Source organism: Vicia villosa, linkage group LG3 (assembly GCF_029867415.1).
Source record: "Vicia villosa cultivar HV-30 ecotype Madison, WI linkage group LG3, Vvil1.0, whole genome shotgun sequence".
NCBI classification, from domain to species: domain Eukaryota; kingdom Viridiplantae; phylum Streptophyta; class Magnoliopsida; order Fabales; family Fabaceae; genus Vicia; species Vicia villosa.
Window position 1 is genome coordinate 187863025 of NC_081182.1, and position 12001 is coordinate 187875025.

Genomic DNA, 12001 nt, shown 5'->3' on the forward strand with positions numbered 1-12001 from the left:
AAATAAATCTTAAGACTTAAAGAGTAAAGTGATAAAATAATAAAAAATAAAAATTAAAGAGCAAATAAAATTGTGAGAGAAAATATAATTTATATGTAAAAGAAGTATTAAAGTAAATAAAAAATTAAAAAATAAAGTAAAAGGTATAAAAGTAAAATATTTTGTAATATATAATTTTTACTATTAGAGTGGTTTCATATAGCACGAGTTTGTGAAAAAAAAAAACTAAATGACAAGGTTTAGAAAAAAACTACCCAAAAAATCACATTTTAGGACAATTTACCAAACTGTCTAGGTTTGGTAGGCCTCCTTGAAGTAGAAGCCATACCAAATGGCGCCATAGTTCAACATTTATGATGTATGCGCCATTTCAAATGGCGCCAAAGTACAACCCTAATTAGGGTAGCCATTTGAAATGGCGCATATATATATATATATATATATATATATATATATATATATATATATATATATATATATATATATATATATATATATATTTTAAGGGTTATATGTAACAAACGATAGTGGAAAAAAAGTCGGAAACAAACGATTTCATTAATTTAAACTGACGGATATATTGGAAAATTAAAATACAGAAACAACAACTGATAAAGAGAAAATTAAAATACGATTAGTGTCTGTCATCACCGTAACGCCCGTCGGTTTCGCATCTAGGAGTGCGTATATCACATTGAGGACGTATACGGGCGCGAGCCCGCCCCTTCCCCTTTGTGGTTCCTGTTGTGTATGGGTGGATGGGCTTGGAAGTGTTCCGTCAATAATTTCTGTGTCAAGGAAATCGTTACCGTAACGTCCTAGAAGCCGGCTGTCGTAAAGTCGGTTACCCATTTCCTCATAGCTTTGAAATGGTGGTGGGGGAGGAGGTGGAGCTAGGACTTATGGTTGGTAGCACCCGGTGGCAATTCAACTTCCTTGATAAAAGGAAAATGTTTTGGTTGGTGTTGCGTAGCCATATGGGCTACGGTGGTGAGAGGCTTGTGATATGAGTGGGTCATCGTGGTCACTTTCATCCCGTGGACCAAATTCGGGACTTAGTTGGATTCTTGAGGAACCATCCTCGTTGTGTTGGTTGAATGATCTAGAGGAGCTTCCTTCTTGGTATTGGGTGGGTCGTATACGATTTTGGCGAGGTGGTTGATTGTGTGGTTGAAATAGTGGTTGGGACTGGGTTTGAAATAAGCTGTGTTGTTGGTATTGGTCTTGTTGTTGGGAAATGGTTGGGACTGAGTCTAGAATGGGTTGTATTGTTGGTAGTTGTGTTGTTGGGCGCTGTATTGGTATTGGGTTTGTTCTTGGTATTGGGTTTGTTGTTGGTATTGTAGTTGTTGTTCTTGTTGTGGGATGATGTAGTTTTGTCGGCAGTGGTCTATTAAGTAGAAAGGGTCTGCCACAAATATATCGGGGGTGGTAACAGTTTTGTACCAACTCATATATTGTCTTGATGGTTTCATTTCAATATCACTAACAGGCAAGTTGAGGACATGGTCGCTACAATTTTTCCACATCCGACGCCATTCCGGAGCGAATTCCTTCCAGGTTTGGACACTCCATTGATGATTGACTCGTTTCATGTGCCACTCTCCCAAATCAGTTGGAGGATCAGGGATACCTTGATGCATCCCGAACTGGAGTTTGACTCGATCAATATGATGCATCTCGACAATGTTGTACCTCAGGATGGTCGTCTTTGCTGTCCAAATAGCGGCATCTTTAGCGTTAGGTTCATGATCGAGTTCCAAGTATGGTCTCCAAATAAACTGCATGTACAAAGCTTAATAATTAAATTCGTCATGTAATATAAAAAAGAACGTGAAAGATGAAGAGATTAGAGATAATATATCCTCCGGTCGTAAGTGATCAAGAAGCTGGCGGTAAATCACGATGTTTCCCCTCGGATTCAGGCTGTAGTTCATTCCTTTTATGCAAAATCTGAAATGCAATATATATTTGTTAGCTGAAGTAAACCCTAATGACTTTATTTGAATTAAAATAAGATTCAAATACTCACTTTTTTGCATAGGGGAACGTGTATTCGCCGTTGTTTGCGAGCGCCAGTATAGGCATTCTCCACCACCCCCACATTTAGACCAAGAGAGCGCATCCATAAAACGTGCAAGAATCTTTCTTAGCGCTCTTACATAGGGATTGATACAGCATAGCCAGGACAGTAGACCCCCAACTATATTGACCAACTTTATCAACGTCAAGAAGCAAACGTAAATACATAAAATTAGCCGTGTTTCCAGTACTTTCTGGAAATAACACGTTTCCAAACAGCAACATCAAGTAACACCTAGTTTTCATCAGTTTCATTTTTTCAGACGAATTTTCGTTCAAACAAAATGCTTTATAATATTCCTTAAGAGCCTTTAGGTTGATACCATGGCCTTTAGCACCTTCATCACCTTCTATCAAATCAATGCCCAATGCTTGTTCGCAAAGGGCATTGGCTTGTTGGACAGCCCCATTAACGACCTTACCTGCTACCGGAATGCCCAACAACATGTATACATCTTCCAAGGTTATTGTGCATTCCTCGGTTGGAAGATGAAACGTTTGAGTTTCTGGCCTCCATCGTTCTAACAAGGCCAGGACAAACTTAAGATCAATGGTTTGGTTAGTAATGTAGACAATGCGCCCGAAACCAGGCCGTTGTAAATATGGTATAATGAGTTCATCAGGTTAGACAACAACGTGACTGCGGGTACAGAATCGAGTGACATCCTAAAAAATGTAACACAAGATTAATATGCAATTATATTACAATAAATGTAATGCATAACAAAAAAAACTTACATATGATTCGATGTTTTCCTTTGTCCCTCGGTGTTTGTTTCCCCACGTTAAGAGAGACATAGTTGGTATTTTGAAACTGGAAACACTTAAGGTTTTAGTTTTCTGATGGGTTGATTTTTGTGTTGTTGATGAAAATAATGAGAATAGAGTACATGTATATATAGTGAGAAAGATGAAACGGTAACTCAATGCATACTAGATATGTCACAACATCTAGTTGTGTTAGGTGTAGGAAAAATGTGCAAGCATGCAGTTTAGGTGTAGGTTACAGAGTAGCAATACATGCATTCAGTATAGGTCTAGGTGTCATAGTAGGCTTCATGCATGTGACAAGCTATTGTGACAAGGTGACGAACCTTCATTTGATATCTTCTTCAACCCGTACATACAAAGTGATGAAGTGTTAAAGATCGGAGATAAGTTTCCTTCTAATAAGGCATGTCTGAGAACTATTAAAAAATGGCACATGGCACATAATGTTGATTTTAAAGTAGATCGCACGAACCTAGAAAGGTATATAATCAAATGTAAAAACCTGATTGTGCATTCAGACTGTGTGCTTCGCATAGGAAGACGATAATCTCGCATATCATTACAACATACAACTATACTCCATCCTACAGAAAGGCTTGGATAGCGAAAACAAAGGCCATTGAAATTGTGTACAGAAATTGGGAGGAGTCATACAAAAATATTCCAAGTTACCTAACTGCGCCTCAAACATATGCTCCTGACACCGTCTCTATTCTAAGGACATTTTCAGCGCAAGCCCCGGGCGGAACCCGTGTCCAAGGAAATGGAATATTCCATCGCCTTTTCTGGGATTTCCAACCTTGCATACGAGGGTTTGCATATTGTAAACCGATACTGCAAATCGATGGAACTTGGTTATACGGTAAATACAAAGGAACCATGTTGATGGTTGTTGCACAAGATGGAACTAACAATATATTTCCAGTAGCATTCGCAATAGTGGAAGGTGAAACTGTTGCGGGTTGGAGTTTCTTTCTAAGGAATCTCCGAAAAATATGTTGCTCCTCAACCTGATCTTTGTTTAATATCTGATAAGCACGCTTCCATTGAAAGTTCTTACAACAATCCGGCTAACGGATGGCAACACCCGTCATCAACACATGTATACTGTATTCGACATATTGTCCAGAATTTCATGCGGGAGATTAAGGATAGGCACCTCCAAAAGACACTAGTCAATGCAGGGTATGCGTTAACTCAACCCACATTCCAACATTTTCTGAGTGAAATTGTATTGCTAAATCCGAATGCGGGAACCTGGATTAATAACCTTGCAAGGGAGAAATGGACTAGGGCTTATGACAATGGCGTACGATGGGGTCACATGACAACAAATCTTGTGGAATCCATGAATGGTGTCTTTAAGGGCATTCGAAATCTTCCTATTACTGCACTGGTGGAAGCAACCTACTTTAAGATGGCTTCGTTATTCTCAACAAGAGGTCATAGGTGGAGTGCTGTTAGAGAATCGGGACAACTGTTCAGCGAGAGTTGCATGAACTTTTTGAAAGCACAATCAACAAAGGCCAACAATCATCATGTTACTACTTTTAATCGATTCAACCGCACCTTCAGTTTTAGAGAAACAGTTGACCACAACGAAGGATTACCAAGATAACAATATAGGGTTCTACTAGATGACCATTGGTGCGACTGTGGAAAGTTTCAAGCATTTCGTATGCCTTTCTCACATGTCCTAGAAGCATGTGCATATGCGCACCGAGATGCATTGTCAGTACTATCTCCAATTTACAAGATTGACACCCTGCTCGAGGTATACAATGTGGCATCTCTAGTGGTAGCGAAGGAGGATTACTAGCCCGATTATGATGGGGAAGTAGTTTGGCATAATGACATGATGCGACAAAAGAAAAAGAGTCGCCCCAACAGTACTCGTATTCGAACCGAAATGGATCTTCGTGACAAAATGGAAAGAAAGTGTAGCATTTGGCGTCAGCTAGGGCACAATAAAAACAAATGTCCTAGTCGTGGAACAACCTCAACGCGTGTTTAATTGTATGCCCTAGGAAAATTATTGAGTAACAACTTTGTAAAATATTTTTAAGCAATGAAATTTACTTTTTTAAATGCCAGAATATTAATAATTAGGGTTAACGACAGAGAGAAAAATCATAGACAAAATCAATGAACGGAACTAAAAACTGTGTGCGAAATGAGAGGGAATGCGATATTTTTTCCTAGAAAAAGCCCTAACACATAAGAGCCATTTCAAACGGCTCCTATGTGTAACAACTTGTACATAGGCGCCATTTCAAATGGCTAACCTAATTTGGGTTGAACATAGATGCCATTTGAAATGGCGCATTCCTTAAATTTTAACTGTTGGCGCCATTTGGTTGGCGCATACTCCAGGGTGTGCTGCCAAACCTATACACTTTGGTAAATTTTCCCAAAATGTGGTTTTTTGGGTAATTTTTTTAAACCTTGTTATTTAAATTTTTTCAAGTTTGTCGCATGACTTGCATGGTGTTTTAATGGCACAACAAAAGCTAATAAGAAAATCAAAAGAGAGAGATATTTCCTAAAGTTTTGTTTCAATTAAGTTTCACACAAGCTTATAAATTGCATTACATGAAAGGCATATTTGAATCTCAAAGCTAACCAACTTTAACTAACTTTTAGTTAGTTATAACCCCCTCACACACATACAAAATAATTCCAAACATCTTCAAGTCAGTCCTCAAATATTTAAAACTTCAATCTTTAATATTTTTGTAAAGCCATATGGAAATTGCTTCTTTGTAAGGCAATGCATGACTTATATCATGCTTTTCATCAATTACTCTTTTTTGAAATTAAATATTGTCTCAATATGCTTGTTTCTTCATCATCAAACTTATTGTAAATTTGTTCAATCACCAACTTCAAAGGTTTTTGCACTTCACACATTATCTCCTTCAACAAAGAGTCAAGCTAAATTGATTAACATGAGCCAAATGATTCTATAATATTCCTAGGTTCAAAAGAGGACACTATAGTGATTGACTACTTCTTTGTACGCCAAGAGATGTTGGTTTCATTGTATAACAATACATAACCAGATGTATTTCTTCTATCATTGTTGTCTTATGCAATCATTTTATTCTAAGTTCTTGTAGCTTGCTTCATACCATATAAAGTCTTTTGCAACTCGTATACCATTTGTTCCTTTCCTTTACATGGACTATTTCTTATAAAGGACTATTTGAGAATAAAGACTTTATATCCAAATGATGCAGGATCAGTCTCTACTACTAGTTATTTCTATTACCAACCTTTTATTTAAGTCTTGCCACAAGAGCAAAGGCATCATTATAGCTTACGCCATGTTTTTACAAGAATCATTTAGCCAATAATCTTTCTTTGTGTTATAAAATTGAGGCATCTGAATTATGCTTAGTCTTTTACACTGATCTTAAACTAATAGTTTTCTTATTCTCACGTAGAGGCGGGCTGGTCCCGACATTTTAGAGGCCCTGAGCAAATATTAAATTTTTTATATTTTAATTTATTATAAAAAATAAAATTTAATAATATATTTTTTTATAAAATAAAAGTAATAAAACTAAACATAAATAATAGTATACTATATTTTATCATATAAATTTAATAATAAATAAATTTATTATATGATGGATTTTTTAAATATATTTTATATACATTATTCAAATTTTTATTTTTCAAAAATTGAAAAGGTCCATGAAAATGCATATATGATATTTTTAGTTATATTAATACTAAAATGGAGAGAGAAATTACTTAAGGCAAACTTATAATATATAAATAAAAAATTATGATAATAAAAAATGGAGAAAGAAATTACTGATCAAAATAAAGATGGAGAGAGAAATTGATTTCAAACCCACAACTAACAATATGGTCAACAAAACATTAATTCTCTCCGCACAGATTATCATGTATTACCATTTATCACGTTTCTGTTGCTATTGTGGTTCATAGAGTAAAGTAAAAATAAATAATAAAATTGTAAAAACTACTTCTACAACGACACGAACTCAAGACCTATACTTTCCATATCCATGACTTTTACTTCTCGGCTATTGCTTCAAGTTGTTAATTGATTAGTGAAACTTATATTTATTATTTAATATTTATTATATTTTTTTCCTCTTCATCCGATTTTGAGGCCCCCGATTTTTTGAGGCCCTGGGTCGTGGGTCTGGTTGCCCTGGCCCAAGGTCGGCCCTCACCTTGATCTCCATTACTTCTGAGTGACTAATTGGCTCCACATCATCCAAAAGGGAAAAATGTATCAAATCTCTTTCATTTCTAATTGCATTATATGAAAATACTTCACAATTCTCCAATCTTCTAGTTACTTGTCTTCACCTTTACGGTCTCTCATTAGCATAAGATTCAATTTGTGCAACTTCACCAACTCCATTGTCTTCACCATTTGTTTCATCATCAGACTCTTCATTCTCATCATAGTCTACACAAATGTGCATGACTTCACCTTCCATGCTATCTTTTGTATGCCATTTCTAGGTCTCTGATTTATCAAAGACCACATCTCTGCTGAGGTGAATTTATTTATCGACAAGATTATATAATTTGTAGGAACTTGTTGGATTATATCCTATGAATATCATCTTTTCACTCTTGTCTTGCAATTTGGTCCTCCTCTGATCAGGTACATGTTTATAAAAAACTGATCCAAAAATCTTCAGATGCTTCACACATGGATTTATTGCACACTAAGCTTCTTCTTATACTTTCATTTTAAGCTTCTTAGTTGACCATCGGTTGAGAATATAAGCGACAATATCAAATGCCTCTCCCTAAAACTGATATGGCAAGTTCTCGTGTTTTAGCATGTTCCAAGCCATGTCAAGAATGCTCCTATTCCTTCTTTCTATATGATGTAAGTATAAGAGTGCGCCTAAGAGGGGGGGTGAATTAGGTTTTCAAAAATTTAATCGGTTTTATGAGAATACTTCTAATAATTTTTGGTTAAGTGTTTGAAGGTTTTTTGTAAGGTTCTTTTCTTTTCTTTGGTAATGGTGATGAAAGCGATAAAGTGCGGAAAAGTAAAGAACGCAACGATATATACTGGTTCCCCTCACAATCCGAGAGTACTCCAGTCCCCTTTCAAACACGAAAGAGATTTCACTATAGTTAGAATTATTGTACAAGCCTATGCCTACTATCTAACCTATAGGGTGATCAAAGGTTCTTAACACCTTTAAGATCAATCAACACTAATGTGAATGAAGAACAATCCTCTTCAAACACACCACTTACTTCCAACATCCTGGATAGTAAGGAGATAATTTTCTTTGAATTTTTACAAGAGATTTAGATGAAGTTTGTATAGCACTATCAATCTTGGATTGATCTTCTTCTTCAAATAAACAATTCTCAAAATGAATATAAGTGTTCACAATGTATGCATGAAACTTTGAATGGATTTCTCAATGAAAATGTGTATAGAAAGTTTCACTTGAAAATAAGATTTGATGAACACTTGGAAATATTGAAAGATGATGAATATATGGTTTATGAATTGTTAATGAAGAAGGTGAATAATGATTCTGAAATATGTAGTATTTATAATGTGTTAAACACCTCTTTGAATGGTTATTTTTCCATGAAACAATGCAATGATCAAGTGGTAAGAAAATGGATTCGTTTGAATAAGATCATGCAATGAAAAAAACACACTGGTTCAGTAGGAACCGGTTCCTACCTGGGACAACCCGGTTCCTGCTGAACGTTACAGCAGAAATTTCAAATTTTGAACTGAGGAACCGGTTCCCACCTAGGGACAACCCGGTTCCCCATAGTAAAACACAGAGAACTGAAAACGGAGAATGCTGGGAACCGGTTCCCCCATAGGGACAACCCGGTTCCTAAAACCTTTATTTTGAAATTTAACTTTGAAAAAGGTTTTAAATGTTCTTTTGAGGGATGACACTTTGTAGTATGTTTATGATATGCATGAAAATATATTTGTGAACAATTATATGTCAAAGTGAGTATTGTTTATACCTTTGACTTTTTAGCTTGATTCTTGAATCTTCACAATTTCTTCAAGACTTTGAAATGATGTATTTTTGCTTGATACTTGAAATTCTTTTTGCACATCCTTTATAAAAGCTTGATGTCCATATTGTCTTCATCAAAACACACTATGCTTGAGAAGCTTGCATTTACATATGACTATTACGTTGTGGTGTATATGGTGAGGTTACTTCAAGCTTTATGCCTACCTTGTTACAATATGCTTCCAACTTATTTGACTTATATTCTCCACCTCGATTTGTCCTCAAAAACCTAATAGTTTTGCTACTTTACTTCTTAATTAGAATTTAATTTAAACATCTTGAAGACTCCAAAAGTTTCACTTTTGAGACTGATGGTATAAAGCCACAACATCCTTATGTGTTCATTCACACAGATGATGAAATATTGATAGATCGCAAGTATAAGAATGTATAATATAGTACAAAAGATATTGTATCCACAAAGACCAAATGACAAGTATTGTTATTTATTTCTTTTATGCTTATCTGAGGCTATACAAAAAACTTGCTTTTGTGCAAAAATGGAAAAATTGATTTTAATTCAATAATAAAATAATAAGAGATTGAAATAACGATTCATATTTACCAATTTTATTTATGAAAAATGCAACCCATAATAATAACGAGAATTTGTTATCTGTAGAAAATACTAAACTACTGATAACACCCACTTTCGTCGGTGCGTGACCAGACCTTAAACCCGCAAAATATCGACTTTTGTAGTGCAAATATTAAGTTTAAAAGTTCTTTTACAAGTTAAAAATATTTTCTCAATTAATTTACAGATACTTTCTCTATCTTTAAATTAAAAGTTTGAATATTAAGGTCGGATATTGTTTCCACCATTTCGATGCGTAAACGGTATCTCGTGGTTTCTACTTTCGTAGCAATACTTTTTATTTCAAAACAGAAATTACAAAAAAAATTGTAATACTCATCATGGTTTAGACTCTAAAATAGACTGCTCAAAAATGATAAATAAACATACACAACATGAATATAAAGAATACACAAATAAAAATAGTAAAAATTAAAACCTAGAGATAATAGAAACTGAACTTAATATTAAATATGCTTCAAAGGAAGACTTTGATCCAACTACAATAGTGCTGATTTCAATAAACAACAGCAGAAAATAACTTGAAAATGTAGTTATGTTTCTATTAATTTTGGATGTACTCACGTATCACATCCAAGATCTAGCATCGAGATGCATGCTTTTTGCAGATGATATAGTTCTTCTTAGAGAGTTGAAGGGGGATTTAAATGAGAGGTTGGAAACTTGGAGACGAGCTTTAGAAACACATGGTTTTCTCCTAAGAAGAAGTAAGACGAAGTATGTGGAATTTACGTTCAACGCGTTTCTAACCTAGAGGTAAAAGATAGAGACCATATTATCCCTTAAGGCACATAGTTTAAATATCTTGGGCCCATTTTACATAATGATTGATAAGCAAAAGGGGACATAAACCATTGAATTCAAGCTGGATGGTTGAAGTGGAGAAAGGCATCAGGTATTTTATGTGATGCAAAGGAACCGCTAAAGCTGAAGGGAAAGTTTAATCGGAGTACGGTAAGACATATGATTTTGTACGAGACAGAATGTTAGACGGTTAATAATCAACCCAAGAATAAAGTAAGTGTAGCAGAGATGAGGATATTGCGGTAAGAGTAAACTAGATTGAGAGTAGTCAAACAATTCGAGGAAGAGGAAGACCAAGAAAGACTATAAGAGAAGTTATAAAGAAATATCTCGATATTAATGATTTGGATAAAAGCATGATTCTTTCTAGAACAATATGGAAAAATTTGATCCACTTAGCCAACCCCATCTAGTGGGATAAGACTTATTTGTTGTTGTTTTAGTTGTACTGGTGTTCAACTATTTTATCTAAAGTGTGATTCTCTTGAAGTTTCTCTTGGTTCGTTGTTAAGGTTATGCTTGTAAAACATTTGTTTGGTTTTCAAAATTAGCCGATCAAAATATTGTTCTTGGTTTGTGAGCTAAGCATGTGTTAGGAAAATATTATACAATTAATGAATACCAAAAGTACAACAAGGCAAAGCTCATAAATTGTGTCTCTTCATATAAAAATTGTTATCAATTATATTAATAGGTTTTATTATAGACAAAACATATGCTAGGCTTGCAATGCATATATCCTTGTATCTATTTTTAGTTTATACAGTTTGTGTATATTACATAAAATCATGTATATATGTAATGAAAATCACAAGAAATAAAAACACAATATTCTGATACAACAATTATTCTTCCTTTCCTATATATCTTTTTATATGGTATCAATATTTTTTCCTGGTTAATATCCATCACTTTGTTTATTTCTTCTTCATCGACACCCTTGTTTTAATTTGTCACCATGTCTAAAAATACACCCATCACTGATCACTCCATAACAATCTCAAACACAAATTCTTAACTTGGTTTCAACTGAGATTCGTCCTAACATTTTGTACGCTGAAACTGCAACATAAATTTGGTTTGATCTAAAAGATCGATTCTCTTAATCAAGTGCTCCTAAAATATATTAATTGAAACAATCAATTTCTACCTTCAAACAAGAAGTCATGTTTGTCTCTTTTTATTTCACTCAACTCAAATCTCATTAAGATGAACTCAATTATATTGCTCTTGTTAATCCTTGTACCTGTGATAATGCTAAAAGCATTCTTGATCAACCGAATCAAGATCGTGCCATGGAATTCCTTCAAGGAGTTCATGACTGTTTTTCGGCTGTCCGCAGTCAAATTCTTGTCGCCCTCACCCTACTGAAGAATCAGTTATGCTCCATACCTCTAAAGTGCCACATCGCACTCAAGGAAAACATCAGCGTCCTTACTATGAACATTACAATAAGCATGGTCACACTATTGTTACCTGCTATTAGATTCATGGTTTTCCAAATAAGCCACAAATAAAATCAAAACCATCACCATCCTCTTTCGCTAATCAACTATCAAGCGCAAAATATCAAAAACTCCTATCTCTCTTACCTAAAGAAGAGATTGTGGGACCATCAATGAACTTGGCAGGTACATCTTTTACTTGTATTCCTTTTTCATGGATTATTGATTCTCGT

The 12001-nt window shown here is 34.8% G+C and overlaps 1 protein-coding gene across 1 annotated transcript; it reads right to left on the minus strand.

Moving 5' to 3' along the window:
* Positions 1 to 1253: 1253 nt before the first annotated feature.
* LOC131659543 (protein MAIN-LIKE 1-like) lies at positions 1254 to 2529 on the minus strand. Its single transcript, XM_058928718.1, has 2 exons — positions 2113 to 2529; positions 1254 to 1781 (listed from the first exon to the last, which is right to left on the minus strand). The coding sequence occupies exons 1-2, from the start codon at positions 2527 to 2529 to the stop codon at positions 1254 to 1256; spliced, it is 945 nt and encodes a 314-aa protein (XP_058784701.1).
* Between the last annotated feature and the right edge of the window lie 9472 nt (positions 2530 to 12001).